Source organism: Rana temporaria, chromosome 12 (genome assembly GCF_905171775.1).
Source record: "Rana temporaria chromosome 12, aRanTem1.1, whole genome shotgun sequence".
NCBI lineage: Eukaryota > Metazoa > Chordata > Amphibia > Anura > Ranidae > Rana > Rana temporaria.
In genome coordinates this window covers 44,643,060-44,667,800 of record NC_053500.1, presented here as the reverse complement: position 1 = coordinate 44,667,800, position 24,741 = coordinate 44,643,060, and the positions used below count along the sequence as shown (strand labels likewise).

The 24,741-nt window shown below is 46.6% G+C and overlaps 1 protein-coding gene across 3 annotated transcripts in view; it reads left to right on the top strand.

Moving 5' to 3' along the window:
* Positions 1-12,572: 12,572 nt before the first annotated feature.
* The window catches only part of CASC3 (CASC3 exon junction complex subunit), a 49,896-nt gene continuing 37,727 nt past the window's right edge, over positions 12,573-24,741 (top strand). For 2 of the 3 annotated variants that reach the window (XM_040330591.1, XM_040330590.1), the window contains exon 1: positions 12,573-12,892. In XM_040330591.1, coding sequence (XP_040186525.1) covers positions 12,719-12,892 — 174 coding nt within the window. In that variant the 5' untranslated portion in view covers positions 12,573-12,718. The remainder of the gene's footprint in view (positions 12,893-24,741) is intronic. The other variant, XM_040330592.1, reaches the window with a different exon arrangement.

Genomic DNA, 24,741 nt, shown 5'->3' with positions numbered 1-24,741 from the left:
TAAGGAGATGTTTTAATTCCTCCAGGTTAAGGAGATGTTTCCTCCAGATAAAGGAGATGTGCCCATTCCTCCGTCAATCAGAGGAGGTGTTTCCATTCCTCCGGCAGTCAGAGGAGATGTACCCATTCCTCCGTCAAGCAGAGGAGATGTACCCATTCCTCCGTCAAGCAGAGGAGATGTACCCATTCCTCCGTCAATCAGAGGAGATGTTTCCATTCCTCCTCCTGAATCCACACCCACCGCCATCACAGTCGCTCCGATCGCAGAAGCCGGCTGGAGACGCAGGACATGGGTCCTGGAGGGCAAAAGTTAGTTTGCGACTCATGCTATGCCCAGGTGGTTGGGGAAAGAGAGACTGAAATCCGTTAATTAGAGTCTCTAGTTAAGCGTGTGATGCAGCAATCCCTAAAGGAGTAGGGTACATTCCGCACGCGGAGCCAGTCTACTACATTACCTGGCTCCCTGACTGTTGAAGCCCAGGAGCCTTATTATGCCTCCCTGATTCTTTGTACAGTAAGATGGAGGGAGATGAGGCCTCAACCTTGGCTGAGTTTCATTGTTTAAATAGGTAAAACTCCTGCGCTGTGTAGGATGGAGGGAGGGCTGAGTTTCGCCATGGATTTAAACGGTCTTAGAAGGCCTTTAAGTGAAAAGACACTCCCACTTCCCCTGGCTATTTAATGGAGATTCCTTAAGCATCTGGGGAAGGAGCGCTCCAATTTCACTCTTCTTTTGGAGAAAATGGTATCATCGTGGGAGCAAAGTTAACGTATCAAGCAAAACCTTCATATTATTCCTCTTCAGGACAGAGAAGGTTAAATATCTGGAAAATGTTCCCCTGATAGACGCAGAATTAGTGTGACTAGCTAATCACTCTTCCCCCTAGAAAACTTGGGATTCTCTAAACACAAGCTTAAGAGAATAAGTTAGACCTCATAAGGTCCTAGGGGCTAGTCGGTGTGGCTTGTATTCCAGCTGTGTCTGTTGCGGCCATATCCAAGGTGATGGAAGCTGGATAAAATATGTGTACTCCATGCTCAAAGGAGTTTCGGAAGATTTCACCAGGGGCTTGGTAGGCCAGAAATTGAAGCTGACGAGTGGTCCTCCTGATGGGGAAGCTTCTGTCAACCTGTTCGGCCCATTGACCTGGACTGTGCTGTCCTCAGTCACGGCTAGGCGTTTACCCCAGGACGGACGTCTGTCAGGCCAGAAAAGGCCTCGGCGAAGAAAGCGAAGGGCCGAAGTACTCAAGAGAAGCACGTCACTACAGGCCCAGCCGGGGTTTTCAGAAAGGATTAGAACAGTTTTTGTTTCTGCTCTGCAACCACGGTTAAAAGAAAGAAGCAGGTGTCTGTGGCCTATGCTTTTTCACTGATGGCTCAAAGAGCCAAAGCACCTGTACCGAAGGGAAAAGAATTCCAAGGGGAGTATTCCTCCTCCTTTTGATGCTAAAGGGAAACAGGTTATGGTGTCCTGTGATATACCTAATCTACCTAAACAAGTTTAGTAATCTCAAGAGATTCAAATGAAGATTCTGTCTACCATCCAACAAGCTGGGCAGCCAGGTGTTTGGCTAACTTCAATCAACCTAAGGTTACCTATTTTCACATTCAAAATACCTCCGGTTCATGGTTGGGCAGGAACATCTACAGTTCACCTGCCTCCCTTCTAGGCGGACATCCTCGCCCCGAGTCTTTCGAAAGTTATTCTGGTCATGGTGGCTCTCATCAAAACAAGAGGGATACGGTGGTACCACCATTTCGAAGACTTCCTGCTACTGTCCCGGGACAAAAGCAATTTATCATCACACTGCTAGAATTTGGTTGGCTCCTAAGTTGAGGGTAAAACCACGTAGATCCTGTTCAAACGCTTGCTATGTTTGGAGGCCTAGCGTGACACAATGAAATGTCATCTCTATCCCAGGAAAGAGATCCCAGCCATACGAGAAAGAATATCACAGACTCTGAGAGCCTCAAAGCCGGACGGCCTTTTTAGTACCTAAATGTCTCTGACACAGTGGTCTCTATGCCCCCCAGGGTAAAAAGGTCTCTGTGGAGACTGCGCCTTTACGGTTAGATTTTCTCCAGCAGTGGAACTCAGGAGATAATGATAAATCCACTCGCATGACACTATTGACAGAGATTGGGATCTCCTGATGGCTTCAGAGCAAGAATCTGTTGACGTGCCATTCCATCGCCCCTGTTTCGTGGGTCACGGTCGCATCCAGGAAACCCTTTTAGAGAGCCTTGGGCTGATTAGAGCTTACATATGGCAGGTAAAATGCCCATTATCACAACCCGGTCTCGAATGTCCTGGAACTACGAGCGGCCAGGTGTGCTCTTCAAGATTCCGGTCATCCCCTAAAGAGGGAAAACTACTCTTTTAGGGAACAAACACTACCACGGTAGTCTCCTAGGTGAAGAGACAAGGGGGCACTCGGAGCCCCATCTTACCTCAAGAAGTCAAGCCCTTTTTATAAAAAAAAAAAAAAAAAACCTGGCAAAAATCGCGACAGACTTCGTTCTCGGAGTCCGGGTCACCCTGGTCTTGGGAGCTGATCCCAAAGTGGACCTATTGCATTTCCCGGCAACTGCAAAATGAGAGGGACCGGGGTCGTTGCAGCCAAGCCTTCGGAATGAGATGCTGTCAGACTGGCAGAAGTTTTCAGCAAGGTATATGCCTTTCCCCGTTCCTGTTCGTCTTAGGTTCTTTCGAACGGAAGTGTTCGAGGTGTGCCGGTGGCGCATTACTGGCTAAACAAGCTATGTTTTTCCCTTCGGACCCGGCCCAGCTTCTGGGACCTGGTTCCTTTTTCCTCTCAGGACAAGCCCTTTTTTTTAGGAAGCAGCTCTGATCCCCTTCCAGCATTTCTGGCACAGGTGGTTGGTTCGTGAGAGGCAGGGGACGGAATCCCTCGGGTATGTGTCAAGAAGGAGTTCCACCCTTATGAACCTGAAAAGGCAAACATGATTAAGGTCTATGGGAGAATGTGGTTCAAGTTCGTGGATACTTATTCTATGAATACCAATAATTAGTAGTGGGGACCCAAATTAGTGAGTGGGGACCCAAAAGGGGGGATCGTCAGCCACGCCAGAGAGGGGATACGGGAGAATTGTTGGCAGCAGAATAAGGAATAATTATATGACCCTGCTGTGGATCGCACTGCTTAATTAGCCTGAATTGAGGACTGCATGGTTTTTTTGTTACTGTTTTTTGCTTTATTTTTGAAACCTTTAATTGAGACTTTGAAGGTTAATTTTTAACACTGATATACCTGTTTGTAGTACAAATCTGAGCAATAAGAAGTAGCATATACCTTGATTAGAATCACAAACCACGGGTTTCACAACCAATGGGAAATTTAATGTAATGTTCGTTACACCTTTGATATTATACCTAATCTGAGGGGTCACAGATTAGCACCCATCTCAGTAGAGAAATCACTAGCACAGAGCACTTTAATTGTTTGATGTTTGATGAAATCATATTTATTTTATATTATAATTAATATTTTTTACTAAGCATTAGTAACTATACATATGTCTGACGCATGATACAGACAGGAGTCACAAACCACGGATAGTGACATACCACTTCAATAGGGTTGCACGTTGTTGTGTCACATACACACACACTTTTTATGGTTTATTTTATTTTTTATTTTTATTTGGAGTGATCTTATCTAAAGGTTCACTAAGTGGTGAACTTAGGTCTTTAACCAGGCATAGGGCGGACACCTAGAGGCCCAACTGAAATTGACACTTTGATTTGATTTATCATACACCGTTACTAGGGTACCCAACTATTGACTACCCTTCTTCCACTGCTCTTCTTGCATTTTCTTTTTTCCACAAAGATTTTTTTCATTGTTTTTTTGGAGGACACATAGGGTCATCACATTAACACAGGACCAAGCGGTTACATACTGCACATCAATAAAAAGGGGGACCTCACATCCTAATGGTGGCTGTACATATGGGCTAACCACAGGAAGGAACCCAACACTATTTATCGGATCACATACTTGCCCACAATCCAGCGAATTATAGTCTAGTACCAGGCTAGCAGCGCCATTTTTCCTTGAGTATTAATATTATTTATTCTATGAATAGACCAGGCAGAGAGCCGGGAATCCAAAATACTCCCGGCTTCCTTCTCTCCAGCTTAGGGTCTGTTTATTTCTGTCAGCCCCTCAGGGTTCAAGTCTCAGCTTTATCGGCCTTCTCCGGGATATCGAGGGCCATTCACCCTTTAATCCGGCAGGTCTTCCGTGGGGTGGCAAGACTTAAGCCCCAATGAAGTTCTAGATTCCTTTTGTAGCTGGATTCAGTACTGCAGGTTCGGCTCCGCGTTCTATCAAAGATTTTATTTTATTTCTTCTCTGCAAAATCGCTTTGGTAGTTGCCATTATTTCGGGAAAGGAGTCTCGGAGGTCGGGTCCTGAGCCATTTAATGCCATTTTCTGACTTCCTCCCTGGATCGGAGGGTCCTTGTCCCTTTGCGCGGCTCAAGTCCGTAGAGTTACATCGATTCCAGGAGATCCAAAAAGTTGCCTTTCCTACATTCAGGACCTCAGGCTCCATCATGGTCCACCCTCTGTGATAGGGGGGAATACTGTTGAAGTACCTGCAAGTTTTCTTCCTCCTTTTTAGAACTTCTAACTATTTGGTTTATCCTGCACTCCAGCAGTAGTAAGGGAAGCAAGCTTCGTCCATATTGTTGCAGCCCGGATTGTCCAATACATCCAGCGGACTTGTGAGCTAAGGGTTTAAACCCTTCAGGAAGCGGTGATGGCTCCTTTTTACCAGGGGTCTGAAGACTCCGAAGGTAGCAGCCCGGCATGCGGTTTCTGATGCCGTCTGTAAAGCAGCCTTGTGGGTCTCCCTTTTTGGCCTTTAGGTCACTATATTCGCATAAAGCCTGTTTTTTCTCTATGATCTTTTAGTGGAAGAATCCTGTCGGTTGATATGGCATATTAACTTGCCTTTGACCAGTATACCCACCCGTGTGGATTGGCTAGTTATTTCCCACACGTAGTCTGCCATGGAGTCTGTCAGGAAAACGGAAAATTTATTACCAAATACTTACCGTAATTTTCCTTTCCTGATAGACTCCATGGCAGACGGAGTTCCCACCCATGAGTATGAATATAATAATTGGACTAAGAGTCGGCTAGAAACGGAACACAGTCCAGCATGGTGAGCTCAAACTTATAGGGTATGGGGTCCTATAGCATTGGAGAGGAGGCGGGGTTAACCCACACGTAGTCTGCCATGGAGTCTATCAGGAAAGGAAAATTACGGTAAGTATTTGGTAATACATTTTCCGTTTTCACATTGAGGAGTTTTTCAGGCGGTACATCGCTAAAAATAGCGCTGCTATCCCGCCTGAAAAACTCCTTCACTGCAGACTCAATGTGAAAGCCCGAGGGCTTTCACACTGAGGCAATGCGCTGGCGGGAGACAAAAAATCTCCTGTCAGCAGCATCTTTGGAGCGGTGAGAGGAGCGGCATGTATATCGCTCCTTCACCGCTCCTTCCCATTGAAAACAATGGGAAACCGCGGCAATACCGCTCGCAATGCTCCTCTATAGAGGCGCATTGCGGGCGGTATTAACCCTTTATCGGCCGCTAGCGGGGGTTAATACCGCACCGCTAGCGACAGACTCCCGCAGCAATCCCGGCGGTATAGCGCCGCTATTTTTAGCGGCGTTATACCGCCACCGTGGCTCCCGCCCCAGTCTGAAAGGGGCCTTACTTTGCGTAGGGAAAAGAGCTCCTAGGAGATGTAGCTTGGGGGGGAGAGGGGGCATGCCTGTGTCAATAGGAACTGAACTCCCGCCATCTGTCCAAAGCCTGGTGATGCCACAGGAAGTAATAAAAGCTTTTTCTTGCTATGGGAATGAAGTAAAACACAACACTTATGCTGGAATATGCTCTAGAAGTGTTGATTGGCTGGAGTGGAGTACAGGGGAGGTATTGGGGTCTAATAGACCCATGATGTGTCAATAAAGAGATTTTGTCACCTGCCGATGCTATTATATAGGGCCCAGGTGCGGACTGACAACTCATGGGGCCCCCGGGCAATAGAAGATTATGGGGCCCCCGGGCAATAGGAGATTATGGGGCCCCAGGCAATAGGAGATTATGGGGCCCCCGGGCAATAGAAGATTATGGGGCCCCGGGCAATAGAAGATTATGGGGCCCCCGGGCAATAGGAGATTATGGTGCCCCTGGGCAATAGAAGATTATGGGGCCCCCGGGCAATAGGAGATTATGGGGCCCCGGGCAATAGGAGATTATGGGGCCCCCAGGCAATAGGAGATTATGGGGCCCCCGGGTAATAGGAGATTATGGGGCCCCCAGGAAACAGGAGATTATGGTGCCCCTAGGCAATAGAAGATTATGGGGGCCCCGGGCAATAGAAGATTATTATGTCCCTGGGCAATAGAAGATTATGGGGTCCCCGGGCAATAGGAGATTATGGTGCCCCTGGGCAATAGGAGAATATGGGGCCCCCAGGCAATAGAATATTATGGGGCCCCCAGGCAATAGATTATAGGGCCACAAGTATACACACACATACACAGACACACAATATACACACACAGTATAAATACACACACTGAAAATGTACTTGAGAGTAGGGGCAGCTATAATCTTTTTTAAAAACACAGATTTTTACATACTGTCCCTGGTTTTACTTAGGCTGGCAACCCTGATGGGGCCCCCCTAGAGGCATGGGCCCCTTGGCAGTGCCCGGGTGCCCGAATGGTCAGTCCGCCCCTGATAGGGCCCCCTTTGTGATAGCAATACACTTAAATAAAAAAGTGATAAAAAGGTACATAATAAAATAAATAAAAATTGTAAGTGGAACCCCGTTACCCTGCGCACACACAAATGCATATGTGCATGCATGCGTTAGTAAACAGAGATTGTGCCACACATGTGAGGTATCGCCATAAATGTTAGGAGTGAGAGCATTAATTCTAGGACTATCATTCACTGTTAATTCTACATTTCTGAGCTGTAAGGCTTGGTTCACATGTTTTGAACCGCCTCCGATTCGATGACATGTGAACCGAACGGCTTTGAACATATGTCCAGAGCGGCTGTGGTCCGTTTAAAAAAAAGGTCCTGTGTATTTTTCAGTCCAGTTAAGTTGCGGTGTCAAGTAAAAATTTGCACCCAAAATGATGAACAAAACAGCACCGGACTCCTTTCAAAAACCGCGCTGAAACCGCGGCCGGACATATGTGAACCGAGCCTAAAAGCTTTTATGGCGTCACCTGTTGACAGTTTTGGGTACCGTAGTCATTTGACGTGTTTGGTATCTATTTACTCAATACACCCCATGATGGTGACACTAGGGTTGCTACTTTTTCTTCAAGCCAAACCCGAACACTTTAGCAGTGCACAGGAAAAAATATATTTTTTAGTATACACTATAGGATTGTAACAGACCTGGAACACCTTTGGGCACTCCAAAGAGAATAGTAATGTGCAACGCATAGTGCCCCCTCACCCTTCTGTCAGGCCCTGTTCCGAGGTCAGGCCCTGTGTCCAGGTTTCAGGCGGACTGAAACCCAGACACATGATTTAAAATCTGGTCTGTGCGGGTTAATCCCGGACAGGTGGCAACCCTAGGTGACACTTCCTATTGGATTTTGAGCAGCGGGGTTCTTTCAAGTTCCAAAAGAGGACAACTTCAGTGCAGGGGGCTTGAGATTTCGGACTACTTTTGCACTGCTGGATTCGTGGTCATCTTCATTCAGGACTTACAGCATTTGTAAAAACGTTGTTTTTTGTTTTGTTTTTTAATAATAAACATGTTATACTTACCTGCTCTGTGTAATTGTATTGCACAGAGTGGCCCCGAACCTCCTCTTTGGGAATAACCTGCCAGCGCTCTTGGCTCCTGCTCTTTTAGTGCGCCACCATATGAACTGCTTCCTTATGGGGGCACACCTGCCGTCTTGCTCCGGAGTCTGGCTGTGTGCATCTATAGACACACACAGCATGGCTTGACCCCCACCCCCCCCTGCTCACAGGATTTGATCAACAGCAGCAGGAGCCAATGACCACTTCTCCCTGCTTATTACCCTTTCTGTGACAGGTCCTCTCACCACCCCAGTGTAGTTCTTCTGCCCCTGAAGCAATGTGAGGACCAAAAAGAAAAGACTGAAGAATGTCACGTGACCTTTGTTTGTATTTTTGTTTGTTTTTGCCAGTGATCAGTCAGAAAGGAGTGGATGGGGGAGTTTTTGTTTTTCCCTGAGTTGGGCTTTACCTAGTTTCCATCCATAGCAATTGTGTTGTTTTTTGCACATGTTGAATGCTAAATTTTTCTAGAAAATTTCTTAAACCCACCCAAACAATTACATATTTTCTAAAAAACAGAGGCCATGTAGAATAAAATAGTGGCGCTTGCATTTTTTTTTTATCTCGTACACTATTTACACAACTGTTTATCAAATCAATATCTACAGGGGAAAATAAACTAAAATGGCGTTTAGCACATGTGAACACAATATACTACCCAATATTTTTTGGTAATACAGGCACTGACACCAAAAGAAGGACCCAAGCATGTAGGAAGAATAAAAAAAAAGGACTTGGGGCTGCAGTGTCACATGACCACAGGTTAAAGAAGTACTTTAGTGTAGGTTCACACCTAGAGGCAGATCCACGTACATCGGCGCAATAATTATTATTAATTATTGCGCCGGGCGTAGCGTATCTAAGATACACTACGCCGCTGTAACTTACTTGTTTTTGTTTTGAATCCTCAACGAATTTGCGCCGTAAGTTACGGAGGCGTAGTGTATCTCTTGCGGCGTAAGGGCGCGGAATTCAAATGGATGTAATGGGGGTGTGTTTTATGTAAATACGTTGTGACCTGACGTAAACAACGTTTTTTTTTCCCTGGTGGTATCCCAGTGTGCATGCTCGAAATTTAACCGGAACAAGCCAATGCTTACGACGGTGACGGCATTCTATGCAAATTTCTATTCGCGAATCACTTATGCAAACGACGTAAAAAATTCTAAATTGTACGCGGGAACGACGGCCATACTTAACATTGATTACGCCACCATATAGCACCTTTAACTATACGCCGGAAAACGACGTCAAAAAATGCGCCGGGCCGACGTACGTTCGTGGATCGCCGTAACTAGCTAATTTGCATACTCGACGCGGATTTAGATGGGAACGCCACCTAGCGGCCGCCGAAAAATTCGGATCGATCCCAGATGCTGTCGTATCTTGTTTTGTGGATACAAAACAAAGATACGACGCAGGAAATTTAAAATTATGCCGGCGTATCAGTAGATACGCCGACGTAATCCTTTTGTGGATCTGCCCCCTAGCGTTTTGTAAAAGGCATGTTCTTGCATGCGTTTTGAATGCGTGTTTCCATGCTACACGCACAGGGCAGTCCATTAATTTCAATAGGCTGTCCTACGTGTGATAAGCATGCCAAAGTAGCTTTATGTACCCTTTTCAGGCATTGAGCTTTGTGTGCTCTTTAACCATTTCAATACCGGGCGCTTTCAACCCCTTCCTGCCCAGGCCAATTTACAGCTTTCAGCGCTGTCACACTTTGAATGACAATTGTGCAGTCATGCAACACTGTACCCAAATCGTACCCAACACTGTACCCAAATCGATCAATCATGATGTGTTCTAGAGGCACGAAAATGACAGGACAGTACAACTATGCCCCCAAATGACCCCCTTTTGGAAAGTAGATAGTCCCAGGTATTTAGTAAGAGGCATGGCGAGTTTTTTGAAGTTGTCATTTTTTTGTCACATTTATTACCAGTACAGTAGGGACACCGACTGGCGACAATATGTAAGGAAAAAAAAAAAAACTATTAGGTAGATTCACGTACGGCGGCTTAACTTTGTGCGGGCGTAACGTATGTTATTTACGTTACGCCGCAAGTTAGAGAGGCAAGTGCAGTAGTCACAAAGCACTTGCTCCGTAAGTTGCGGCGGCGTAGCGTAAATTGGCCGGTGTAAGCCCGCCTAATTCAAATGTGGAAGAGGTGGGCGTGTTTTATGGAAATTAATCGTGACCTCACGTAAATTACGCTTCGAACGAACGGCGCATGCGCCGTCCGTGGACGTATCCCAGTGCGCATGCTCCAAATCACGTCGCAAATAGTCAATGCTTTCGACGTGAACGTAACCTACGCCCAGCCCTTTTCTGAATCGACTTACGCAAACGACGTAAAACGTGAAAAATACGACGCTGGTCCGACGTCTATACTTAACATTGGCTGCGCCATCTTTTTGGTGGTTTATCTTTACGCTTGAAAACACCTTACGTAAACGGCGTATCTTTACTGCGACTGTCGAGCGTACGTTCGTGAATAGGCGTATCTTGCTGATTTACATATTCTAGGCGTAAATCAGCGGCCAGCGTAAATATGCAGCTAAGATACGACGGCGTAGGAGACTTACGCCGGTCGTATCTTAGCAACATTTTTTAAGTGTATCTCAGTTTGAGCATACGCTTAAATGTACGACGGCGCGGATTCGGAGTTACGACGGCGTATCTACTGATACGCCGTCGTAACTGTACATGAATCCAGCTATATGATTTTATTTATTTTTTATTACTTTTTCTTCTTTTTTTTTACAATTTTGTTTCTAACACACTGTGACCATAGCAATGCAGTGTTACCATAGTAACACTGTACTACTCTGGGGAAGTGATTAAGATTTTATTTTTACACATTATGATTGCTCATACCAGGGGTCTCCAAACTGTGGCCCCTTTGCTTGTCTTTATCTGGCCCTTGGGGCACTACTACTCCAACTGATACCAATGATGGGGCATTGCTTTCTTTCACTGATGTTGAGGCATTTTGTGTTCCCCCTGGCTTATACCAATGAATTTCAGTTTTTATTGCTGTCTGTACCCCCATGCTCTCTTTTTGTGAACTTCAAAGAAGATTCCAAATTTTGGGTTGTCACCAGAACAGAAATAGGGAGTATATCTTTCAATGGGGACACTAATTCTGGTGACAACCAGGTACTCGTTCACTTTCAAGGGGATTTCCTCTCACTTCCTGTTTTAGCTATGAGAGAGGAAGTGACAGGAAATCTCCCCAATGGGACACAGATGGCACAAAGAAACTGACAGGGTCAACCACCTACCGACACTGACATGGTGCCAGACTGTGATTATACACAGCGGGAGCTGATCTGCGGGTACCGCGGACTGGATGTCTGCCGGCACCCACTGATCATTTGGTACAGAGGCAAGACAGCAGTCTGTCTATGTAAACAAAACAGATTGCTGTTCTATCACTAATGAATGTGTTGATCCTGTGTTCCTGCAAAGCAGGGACAAGGATCCATGTCTTCCCCAAATAAAACCACCTCCCCCACAGTACACAAACACAGGCTAGGCACACATTTAACCCTTTGATCACCCCTGAGGTTAACACGTTCCCAGCCAGTGTCATTAGTACAGCGACACTTTTGACACATTTTTGGGACCATTCACATTTATACAGCGATCCGTGCTATAAAACTGCACTGATTACTGTATAAATGCGACTGGCAGGGAAGGGGTTAACACCAGGGGGAGATCAAGGGGTTAAATGTGTTCCCTAGGGAGTGATTCTAACTGTAGGGGGAGGGGACTCACAAGGGGAGGAGACCGATCAGTGTTCCTCTGTACTGGGAACACACCATCGGTCTCCTCTCACCTGACAGGACATGGATCGGTAGGATCCACGGTCTTGCTCTGTTACTGGGCAATTGCGGGTGCCCGGTGGACATCGCGGCCGCATGGCACGCGCATCGGGACCCCAGTGACACCCGGAAAGGCGAGTACGTCATATGACGCCCGCCCAGAACAAGAGCCGCACCACGCAGCCGTCATTTGATGGCCGGCGGGCAGCAGGTAGGGTTGCCACCTCATCCCTTTAAAAAGGAACACATATTAATTACACAGGTTCTGTGGCTAATTAAGGTGGTAATTAGACTCATTTGGTGCCTTACCTGCATTAAATTAACCTCAGAACCTGTGTAATTCATATGTGTTCCTTTTTAAAGGGATGAGGTGGCAACTCTAGCGGCAGGTGGTCAAAGAAGATTTTTTGTTGTCACCAGAACAGGAATAGGGATGGAATGGTTCAGTGGGGACACTAGTTCTGGTGACAACCAGGTACTCATGCACTTCCTGTTTTGGATTTTCTCTCACTTCCTGTTTTGGTTATAAGATAGGAAGTTACAGGAAATATCCAAAATGGCACGAAGAAACTAACAAGAGTTAAAGCCCTCCCTTACTATATAAAGAGATAAAAATAAAGTTTTGCCTTTGGTTCTACTTTTAGTCATTGGAAAGTTTTGTGTCAGTCAATGGTAATGAGTATGTCATACTGGGAACAAGCCACAAGATGGCGACCTTTGCTGTGTGAATGGGGCGGGCTCTCCCAGCGCCACACATGAGGAAGGCACACAATGCGCATGTTCCGCCCTCATCGCCGCACACCAACGTCAATTCCGTTACAAACTCTGACGGGTCGCCTAATCCGACGAAACACCGGAAGCGCTGCACAAGCCACCACACGGATTGGTCCGGCGCACGGTACTCTGGGAATTGTAGTCCCCTCCCCCAGTCATCTGTACGGAGGGGCGCGGTGCACGTCGGGAAGTGTAGTTTCCAGCGCAGCCCCGCGGATTCTCTCCTGACCGACATGGCGGACAGGAGGCGGCGGAGGAGACGTGCGTCCCAGGACAGCGAGGAGGAGGAAGAAGAGTCCGGCAGCGAGAGCCCGGGCTCCGAGGAGAAGCCGGTCCTACCGGGGAAAAGCGAGACCCGAGAGGTCGTGGTGCCTGTCAGAGTCAGAGAGGGAGACAAGTCCGAGTGTGTAAGTGTGCACAGGCCGGCCCTGTACAGGGATGGGGGGCACGCTGGCCACTTACTGGCACACCCCCACCTACCTTATTCAGTGGAGCACAGGGCAGCCAGCCCTAGCAGCCTATCAGAACTCGGCTTACTGAGGCCACACCATTCTAAGGCAGGCTCTGATTGGCTACTAGGGATACTGCACTGAGTGTTCTTGTCTCTGCAGTGTGAAGATGTACAGACAGCTGGGCCTAGTCATTCAGTGCAGTAGTCATAGCAACTGCCCTGACTTCTGATTGGCTCCTATTAGGCCCCATTCACACCTAGCTTTTTACTCACAACATGCATAGGGAACCCCATTCATTTCAATGGGGGTACCCTATAAATCATGGAGCTTTTTTATGCATTCAGTTTTGTGTGCTTTATTTTTTACACCTCACTTTACAGCGTTTGCAAAAAAAAATTTCACGCAAAAAACGCATGTTAGCTTGCTGTGAATGTCATTTACAATGAATGGTGCGGCGAACGTGATGTGGTTTTATAAATGCGTGCAGAAAAGTGCAATTTTACAAGACGCACAAGTGTGAGTGGAGCCTTCGGGATGCCAAGGCAACCCCTGCCCCCCATGACTGCATGTACACAAAGGGGCGAGGATGCCTGTGATATCATTTGCCTAATCTGGCCACATTACTTCAATGTCATTGACCAAATAAGACTGTATCAGGTCAATGATGTCACTCACAAGCATTCCCCGCCCCACAGTTATATGTACACAAAGGGGTGGAGATCCTCATGACATCATCAACCTAATATGGCCACTAAGGATGAGCTCTGGCGTGTTCGCATAGTACACGTGCAGAGCCCGCCAGGAAGTGTGCACGGCGCTGCGCTAATCACAGCCAGGGAGACATTTCACGATCCCTGCACCCGAGCATCGGGACAATGTCTCCCTGGCTGTGATTAGCACAGCGCCGTGCTCACTTCCTGGCGGGCTCTGCACGTGTTCTATGCGAACACGCCGGAGCTCATCCTTACTGGCCACATTACATCAACGTCATTGGCTAAATAGGACCATGTGGCCATATGAGATTAATCACTGGCCTACTGGGCACTTTTACCCCCTTCTTGACCAGGCCAATTTTCAGCGCTGTCGCACTTTGAATGACAATTGTGTGGTCCTGCAGCAATGTACCCAAATTACTTTTTTTCCCAAACAAAAAAAGCTTTCGTTTGGTGGTATTTATTTACCACTGAGATTTAAATTTTTTTGCTAAATAAAGGGGAAAAAAATGAAAATGTTGGAAATATATTATATTGACAAATTTGCTTGGAATCTAGGAGCCAGCTAAAAAAGTTAGGAGCCAGAAAACGTGCCCCATCCTGCCGAGCTCGCGCGCAGAAGCTAATGCATATTTGAGTAGCGCCCGCATATGTAAACGGTGTTCAAACCACACATGTGAGGTATCGCCGCGATTGGTAGAACGAGAGCAATAATTCTAGCCCTAGACCTCCTCTGTAACTCAAAACATGCAACCTGTAGAATTTTTTTAAACGTCGCCTATGGAGATTTTAAAGGGTAAAAGTTTGTCGTCATTCCACGAGCGGACGCAATTTTGAAGCATGACATGTTGGGTATCAATTTACTTGGCGTAACATTATCTTTCACAATATAAAAAAAAATTGGGCTAACTTTACTGTCGTCTTATTTTTTTATTGAAAAAAGTGTATTTTTCCCAAAAAAGTGCAAATACGGTGTGACAAAGTATTGCAACGACCGCCATTTAATTCTCTAGGGTGTTAGAATAAAAAACATATATAAAAAGAGGTGAAAGAGGCCAAGCAGGGAGATGACAAATAATAAAATAATTTTAATTAAGAAAAAAAAAAAACAGTTTTTACTTAAAAAAAAAAAAGCAATTAAAATGGTTATATGAAGCTATTTAATCCAGCTCCCCCCCCCCCCACTCATCATTAGGCAAAAGGCGCCACATGACGGCCACAATCACTTCCTGCTCTTCTCCACTTTGGGAAGGAGATGGGCGGGCAGTAAATACAGGCAGAAATCCCCATTAGTATTGCTGGTTGTCTCTTGTCGTACCAGTGGCGACCACAAGATGGCGCCAGACTACAGTAGGAATTATAGGCCTGCAGTAGGCCGCAAAGCAGCGGCCCCAATTACCGGGGGGGAACGGAGACACAGGATACCCCAGGTCACTAATTCTAGTCGCAATTGCGACCTAGGCGCCCAAGAATATTATATATATATATATATATATATATATATATATATATATATATATATATATTTATTTATTTATTTATTTTCCTTCCAAACATGTAATTTTTCTCCTTCACTGATTGGCGGCACTGTTGGGACTGCACTGATAATCAATTCCCTGTTTGACAGTGTAGATTAGGGATACACGGGTGGGGGATGCTCGTGACATCATTGACCTATTATGGCCACATTTCAATATTGTTATTGACTAAAGACCATTGGGCCATATAAGTTCAGTGATGTCACACGCATCCCCTGCCAAGGCTTACCCCACAGCGGCATATGCACAAAAAAGGTTGGGGGGGGGGGGTGTGCATGTGACATCATTGACCTAATTTATTCACATGGCCTTTAGTCAGTGACATGGATATGATAGGTCTGTGATGTCACGAGCATCCACTGTCCTTTTTGTGTAAGTGCAGCTGTGGTGTTTGTGACATCATTGACCTAATACGGCAACGTGGTCTTTAGTCAGTGACATTCATGTAATGTGGCCATATTTGGTCAATGATGTCACCCACTTTGTGTAAGAGTAAATAGGAGCAGGGTATGCCCCGGCCGCAGCCGATGGGCGGGAGTGACCTAATATGGCCATGTGGTCTTATTTGTAGAGGTGCACTGACATTTCGGCCGAAAGGAAATAAAGGTGCCAATAATGGGACCGAAATCGAGGCGGTCTGCCCCGAGTGCTTTCAGCGCTGTTACGTTTTGAATGACAATTGCACGGTCATGCGACGTGGCTCCCAAACAAAATTGATGTCCTTTTTTCCCACAAATAGAGCTTTCTTTTGGTGGTATTTGATAATCTCAGCGGTTTTTATTTTTTCGTGCTATAAACAAAAAAAGAGCGACAATTTTGAAAAAAACACAATATTTTTTTACTTTTTTCTATAATAAATATCCCAATTAAAAAAAAAAAAAATAACAATTTTCCTCAGGTTTGGCTGGTATGTATTCTTCTACATATTTTTGGTAAAAAAAATCGCAATAAGCGTATAGTGATTGGTTTGCGCAAAAGTTATAGCGCCTACAAAATAGGGGACAGATTTATGATTTTTTATAATTTTTTTTTACTAGTAATGGCGGTTAGCTGCGATCTTTGTCAGGACTGCGATATTACGGCAGACACTTTTGACACATTTTTGGGACCATGCACATTTATACAGCGATCGGTGCTATAAAACTGCACTGATAAATTTGACTGACAGGGAAGGGGTTAACACTAGGGGGCGATCAAGGGGTTAAATGTGTGCCCTGCTAGGTCATTCTTTCTGTGGGGGGGAGGTGACCGATGGGTGTCCCTATGTACAAGGGACACACCATCGGTCTCCTCTCCCTGGCAGGACGTGGATCTGTGTGTTTAGACACACAGATCCACGTCCCTGGCTCTGTGACTGCCAATCGCGGGTACCTGGCGGACATCGTGGCCGCCAGGCACACGCATCGGCGTGATGCGGCCGGCACGCACGTGCCCCCCCCGGAGGCCGTCATGACGTCCCCCCGGCATTGTAGAGCCACCATGTGGCCGTCATTCTACAATGCCCCGGGTCCCAAGTGGTTAAAGTGATATTTAAAGGTTCAAGTGTTTGTTATTTAAAAAAAAAAAACATATCATACTTGCCTCAACTCGTTCGTTCTGGCCCCGATCGTCCTCTTCTGGGGTCCCATGGCGGCTCTTTCACCGCATTAGATAACCCCCTCTGGAAAGCTCTCTCCCGAGGGGGGTTACCTTGCAGGCGCGCTCCTGTGTCATACACTCTGCATCCATAGACGCCGTGTGTATGACTCGGCCCCCGGTGGCTGCTTCATTGTATTTGATTCAAAGCAGCGTAAGCCAATGGCTGCGCTGCTATCAATCTGTCAAATGAAGAGCCGAGAAGCAGTGATGCGGGATCGCGCCCACTGAAATTTGGGCTCAGGTCAGTAAAACTGGGGGGGGCTGGGCGGCCGGACACTGCAAGGTGTTTTTTCACCTTAATGCATAGGATTTACAGCCCCTTTAAGCATCGGAGCATTTGCATGAGTACAAGTACTTGTGCAAATGCTTGGTATCAGTACTGGTATTGGTGCAACCCTAATATAAATCCATTTTGTGTGCACCAATTGCGCTTGAAAACCCTGACATTACCTTGTAAAAGTAGTGGCATCATCACTCTACATCTGTGCAGAGAGTAGAACTGTGGGAGGGGCCTGCCAGGATCCAGACAGGAGGTGGAGGAGACAAGACCAGTCACCTTGCACAAGGAAGGAGAGCAGCAGTGAGAGGTCTTTATTACAGGAAGCTCCCACACACACAACAGTGTCACACTGGTTACTACACAGATCTGTAGAAGAAATACACAAAGCAAACCAAGATTATATACTTGTCATAGAGTTCAGCTTTAAAGGTGAACTTACTCAGGATGACTTATTCTGGGAAGCATGTGTGTTCATGCACCTCCAGATAATTTCTCCTGAAGCGTTGGGCAAGCTGAGTGGCATGCCTCTTCAGTAAGTGGGCAGGTTGTCACATGGAAGCACATATGGGATATGGGGGGTTTACTAGAGCTGGAGAATGCAAAATCTGGCACAGCAACCAATCGCTACCATTTGTTTTATGTCAAAGCTTAATTGAACAAGCTAGAAACTGATTGGTTGTTGTGCACACCAGTTTTAGTAAATCAACACCAGAGTGTAGTGTGTAGAAGTCTTTTGTGCAGAGGAATAAGGGGAGGGGGCTGTTACTCTGTGGTGTTTGCACAGGCTGCCCAATCAAAGCACACAGAATGTAGAGGCCCCCTAAACAGGGGAAGTGGGATTCCTCTATAGGCATGCACTTGCTGTACCCAACACTTCACGTATAGGATGCAATGTATTGTCTAGAGTATGGGAGAACCCTAGCCTCTTCATTATCATTTATGTTCTACACTTACAGAGGGGGAGTGAGATGTGGGTATAATGGGCGGCTTTATGTGCTTCTGGCACATATAAGATATTGCTTCTAGCAGGCATTGCAAGAGAAATATGTTTTCTGTTTGGTCCCAGTGTACTGAAAATAAGGAAGTGAGGTGTCTGTATAGAATGTAAGAACTAGATGTTGTGACACTGACACCAACACTGCCAGCATTGAATTTTGGGCCATATTTGGTTACCTTTTTAGGGTCCTTGCAAAGGGTTGGCCAAGTCCGTTCAACATAAATGCCAGTGTCCAGGCTTTCCACTGCCCAGGTAGCATATAGCCTCCCATAGACATGGATGATGGGGTTGCACCAATACTTTTTTTTTTTTTTTGAGTACCGATACTTTCGATCAATTACTTCCCTATGTAGAGTACCGATACTTTGCGGTGCAATTTGCGTTGGTACAAACTAAATGTGCGCAAATTGCACTGCAAAGAATCGCATGAAATTTGAACAGGAATGCAGTGCGATTCCTCTCCGAATTTCATGCATTTCCCCCCACCGCTGTGTATAGAAAGTGAATCACCATCTAGTGTGCGATTTATTAAAATGTTAGAACTGACATTAAAGGGGTTTTCCACCCATTTTTTAAGTTTATTAAAAGTCAGCAGCTACAAAAAGTGTAGCTGCTGGCTTTTAATAAACTGACACTTACCTGCTCCAGCGTTCCAGCGACGCGCCGGCCGGGGCTCCGCTCCTCTCCCCCCCTCCCCGGCCGGAGTCTTCATTGTCACTGTGGGCACCCGGCCTTGACAGCTTTCGGCTTCATGGCCGGGCACCCACTGCGCATGCGCGAGCGGCGCCGTCCGATTGGACAGGCGCTCGCCTACAGGGAGGGGCTGTGAAAAGGCGATTAAGCTAATCACCTTTCCAGCCCCTCGGCGGAAGGAGGAAGTGGGACAGGAAGTCCCCTTCTCCTGAAGCCCCCCCTCCCCCCCAAAAAAAATGACATGCCAAATGTGGCATGTAAGGGGGCGAGGAGTGGGTTAAGAGGAAGTTCAATTTTTAGGTGGAACTCTATTTGGTCAAATGCAAATCTGCACCTGTGTCCCAGTCCTGCCGATGATAGAAAATCATGGCCACTGGAGGTGCTCACAGGGCTGGAGGAGAAGTTCTGGGACCCCTGTGGGTATAGGGCGAAAGTGATGTCAGCTTGGAGGCGGAATGTCTCTACATCCCCTCCAGTGGCCATGATTTGCTATCATTGGTAGGACCGGGACACAGGTGCAGATTTTGCATGTACTTAATAAGGCTTACCTGTTGGTAAACAAAAAATATCTCCTAAACCTTTACAGTTTAGGAGATATTCCCCTCGCAATGAGCCTCTGACTTCAGCAGCGCATGCGCACAGGGGATTCTCGGCTGAAGGCCCGGCAGATGCCGGACCTTGCCGGAAAGAAGTTTCCTGTGTGCATGTGCGGGAGTGACAACATCCTGGCTCCAGCCACTCGCAGCGCTGGAGCCGCGATACCCAGAAGACACGCAGAGGGAAAATGTCATCTCCCTCGGCGTGATCCGGCAGAGATAACGACGCCTCGTTCTAAGGTAAGTATTTCATAATGAGCTAGTATGCAGTGCATACTAGCTCATTATGCTTTTTGCCTTACAGGTGTGTGTTTTTTTTTTTTTTTTTTTTTTTTAGACTATACAACTGCTTTAAAGCGGTTGTGTACTCCGCTGGGACATTTTCTCAAATCGCCTTTCAGGACAACCTTGGAGAGAGCGCAGCTCCGCCTCTTCTGTAGGAAACACCCACAGGCTTTAAATCCCTCCTCTTCCACCATGGCTTCAGTTATTGTGTTTCTTCCGCCATGGTGGAAGCATCAGGTTGGAGCCAGGGAGCTGCGTTCTCTCCAAGGCTGGAGACAGGCTTTTCCCTCATTGTTTTACCTTTTTTTTGTAAGGTGGTGACTGAACCATCCCAGCTCCTCCGCTGTACCTTTAAGGGGGGATGCTCCGGAGTCCTCTGGTCTCGCCTGCTCACGGGAGCTTTAGGATCCATAGGGGACGCTGCGTCTGGTGCCCGGAGTCCGCAGGTTTTGACCCCGGTGGTCGGGCAGGTACCGTTTCTTTCAAGAAACATGTCCTGCATGTCGGTTCCGGGTCCCGGTCTGGCGGGTGACGTCACGCCGGCGACGCAGCGTTTCCTGTGGAGGCGTGGCGCTCGTGGCTCCTGGCGCCTGGAACGCAGGGACTGGAGGGCGGGTTCTCTGACCGGCGCTTCCGTTTCCGGCTCCTATTGATGACGCGGAGCCCGGGAAATTCAAAAGCCCAGCGTTTTCCTCTACAGCTGTCTCTCTGCAATGGAGGAAAGAGTTACAGCGATGGCGGATGCAGGCGCCGTCAGCACCGGTCAGGCCCAGGTAAGAGGGGTACAATGGTGCCTTTATTCTTATCCTTATGGGCTTTCTATTGTGTTTGGTTGTTTTCCTCCTTATGGGAGCCTGCTCTGCTCTGATGGAAGCCTATGCTGGGCCATCTAGCAGAAACTCTGGTGGTTGCTATGTTCTATCTTTCTTCTTAAAGGGGACATTTTTTCACTCTGGTGGTGGTATTAGCACGGTGGTGGTTTCCCTTGCTTAGCTAAGAGAGCTTTGATTTAAGTCAGTTTAATTTCTCGTTTCAGGAGAAAACTGCTAGTAAATCTAAACCAGCAAATCCACCAAGCCAAAGGAAATGTCCTTCCTGTAAAAACCCTTTGAGAGACTCTTGGCAGAAAGCCATGTGTAGATCATGTATTAAAGACCTAGTTGAAGAGGAATCTTCTCAACAAATTAAAGAATTATTTTCATCTGTCAAGGAACTCTCGGACTCACTTAGTTCAGTGAAATCCATGCTAGTACAGAGTGCGGTCCATACTGAGCCCCAGCAACCACCAGCAAGCCCAAGAGCTTCCACCTCCAGGCCGGTAGTGGTGGACTCTGGGGATGAGGGGACAAGTACTCTTCCCTCACTTGTAGACTCTGAGGAAGAGGAAGAAGAGGATGCAGGCAGAACCTCTAAATATAAATTATCCCTGGAGGATGTGGATGAACTTTTAGGTGCAATCTACACTACCCTTGACCTTCAGGAGGAAAGAGTACAACTATCAGTCCATGATAAAATGTACCAGGGTATGGATGACTCCAAACATAGAGTTTTTCCTGTCCATAAAGTGTTATCTGACACAGTTAAGAAAGAATGGAAAGACCCGGAAAAAGGTCCCTTCCTTCCTAAATCTCTTAAGAGAAGATTTCCCTTTGAAAACAAAGAAACCTGAAGTTTGGAATAAGAAACCCAGAGTGGATGCTGCCTTTTCACAGGTTTCTAGAAGGACAGATCTGGCCTTTGAAGACATGGGGGTCTTGAAAGATGCGATGGACAAAAGAGCAGATGCTCTCCTTAAAAAAGCTTGGGACTCCGCATCCGCCAGCCTTAAACCAGCCATGGCTTCCACGGTGGTAGCAAGAAACCTGGAATGCTGGGTAGAGAAACTGAAGGGCCACATTGAAGCAGGCACCCATAGGAAAGACCTTTTAGACTCCTTTCCTCTAATCCTTAATGCAATTAAATACATGGCTGATGCATCAGCCGAATCAATTAAAATGGCAGCCAGATCCTCAGCACTTGTCAATTCAGCTAGGCGTGCAGTCTGGCTAAAAACGTGGTCAGGGGATACAGCCTCAAAGATTAAACTTTGTGGCATCCCTTTTTCAGGGGATTTTCTTTTTGGGCCAGACCTGGAACCAGTCTTAGATAGAACGGCCGATAAAAAGAAGGCTTTCCCAGCCAAGAAGAAACAGACGTTTAAAAAGAATTTTCGTGCTGTTCAACAACCCTACAAAAATAGAGAAGATGTCAACAAAAAACGTTGGATTCCTCAAAAGGGTAGGGGAAGAGGTGGGGTTCTCTTCAGATCTCCTCCAGATCAAAACCCTAAAGACAAATGACGTAACTACTCCAGTAGGGGGAAGACTGTCATCCTTTCTCCCTCAGTGGAGTCAAATATCCACAAGTCCTTTCGTGAAGAACATCATTTCACAAGGTTACAAACTGGAATTCTCGGAATGTCCGCCAAGCAGGTTTTACATTACAGCCCTTCCAAGAGACCAAGAAAAGGCTTCGGCCATGATGAACCTTTTACAGGATCTGATTCAACAAGAAGTCATTGTCCAGGTCCCGAAACAGCAGGAGGGTCGGGGGTTTTATTCCCATATATTTCTTGTAAAAAAACCTTCAGGCAAATACCGGTTGATTCTGAATCTAAAGATCCTGAACAGATCAATACGGTACAAACACTTCCGTATGGACACAATTTACTCCATCACAAAACTGTTGTCTCCAGGTTGCTTCATGGCATCCCTGGACCTAAGGGATGCCTATTTACATGTGCCAATAGCACCAGCCTCCCAAAAGTTCCTTCGCCTAGCCATCAATCTGGGAACATCAGTATGGCATCTCCAATTCAGGGCCCTACCATTTGGCCTGTCATCTTCCCCCAGAGTTTTCACAAAGATTATGGCGGAAGCCCTGGAGCCTCTAAAACTGAGGGGGATCTCGGTCGTGCCATACCTGGATGACCTATTGTTCTTCGCAGATTCCAGGGATCAGCTTGTGACGAACCTCCAAACGTCACAGACTCATCTCAAAAATCTAGGTTGGATTTTGAACTTAGAAAAATCGCATCTAGATCCCTCTCGGGAGATGAGGTTTCTGGGCTACACCCTAAACTCAGTAGTGCAAAAAGTGTTCCTGCCTCAGGAAAAGATAGACAAAATCTTTTCAGCAGTGGGTCAGATCCAGACGAACCTTTCAGTACCAGTCAGAACAGTTATGTCAGTTCTGGGCCTTCTTACAGCTACAATTCCGGCAGTCCAGTGGGCAAGACTGCACTCCAGACCACTTCAGAAAAACATCTTGCAGGTCTGGTCACACCAGGTGCCGTTCGAGAAGCGTTTCAGACTTTCTGCGAAAGTGAAACGAGCACTATGGTGGTGGAGGGACCCTTCCAATCTAACGAAGGGTCTCCCATGGTTTTTTCCCCTGGACAAGCGTCTAACAACCGACGCAAGCTCCTGGGGTTGGGGAGCCCACCTGGAGGGTCAAACCGCTCAAGGCAAGTGGTCAAAAATAGAGGCAAGAAAATCGTCAAATTGGCGAGAATTGAAAGCCATTCATTTGGGTCTGATAGCTTTTCAACAGGAGGTCAAAGGACATCACGTACAGATTCTGTCAGACAATACGACAGCAGTGATCTATGTGCTAAAGCAAGGGGGAACCAGGAGCCAAGGGCTCATGGACTTAGCCAATCAACTTCTGTCATGGGCAGAAATAAATGTGGCCTCCCTATCGGCAGTCCACCTGAAGGGATCACAAAATCTCCTAGCAGATCTGCTAAGCAGAAAAAGAGTGGTGGAAGCAGAATGGAGTCTGAACCAGGAGGTGTTCGATATAATATCGGAGGAATGGGGACATCCCCAAGTGGACCTATTTTCAAGTCAACAAAATGCGAAGGTCCAGGAATTCTTTTCAATTCACAGAATGGATCAGGCAGTGGGGATAGATGCCCTGGCACACCCATGGAATTACCGGCTGTGTTACGCCTTTCCCCCTTTTCCACTAATCCCTCTGGTCCTAAGGAAATTCAGGGAGGAGAACACCAACTTGCTCCTGATCGCTCCTTTTTGGCCAAAAAGGCCTTGGTTTGCAACACTTTTGAACCTGGCCTCAAAACCTCCCTGGAGATTACCATACAGGAAGGATCTATTGACACAGGGCTCTGTGTGCCATCCGGAAGCAAGCAGGCTACATCTAACTGCTTGGTTTCTGAAGAAGACCTTCTAAAATCTAAAGGACTTTCTGATAAAGTAGTTAAAACTCTACTATCAAGTAGAAAAGAGGTAACTAGGTCCATCTACCTCAAGGTATGGAAGAAATTTAACTCTTGGTGTTCTTCCAAAAGTTTCGAAATCAAGAGTACTATTTCAGTTCTGGAATTTCTCCATGAAGGAATGGAGAAAGGTCTAGCCGCCAGCACCCTGAAAACACAGGTAGCGGCTCTCTCAGTTTATCTTGAAAGATCTTTATCCAAAGAAACTTTAATTTCTAGATTTTTTAGGGCTCTGGCTCGAAATAGACCGATAGCCCTCAAAGTTTTCCCTTGTTGGGACTTATCTATTGTTTTGCAAGGTCTCACGGGAGCTCCGTTTGAACCTTTACAGAGTGCATCGTTAAAAAGTTTAGTTCTCAAAACAATTTTTTTAGTTGCCATTACATCAGCAAGGAGAATCAGTGAGCTCCAAGCTCTAGCAATTAAGGAACCCTTCCTTAGAGTTTTGCCAGACCGAGTGGTCCTTCAAACGGATCCAGCCTTCCTACCGAAAGTGGCCTCAACTTTCCATCGGTCGCAAGAAATAATTCTACCAACATTTTCCTCAGTTCCGGCTAATGCAGGAGAAGAAGCTTTCCATACACTGGATGTAAGGAGATGTCTGTTACAGTTCCTTTCCGTCACCAAGGAGTTCAGGAAATCAAACGCTCTTTTTGTGGTATTCTCTGGTTCCCGTAAAGGGGAAAAAGCTTCTAAGAGTACGCTCGGTAGATGGCTTAGACAAGCAATTTCTGAAGCCTATCAAGCAAAAGGAGAAGTTCCTCCTTCTGGGATCGCTGCTCACT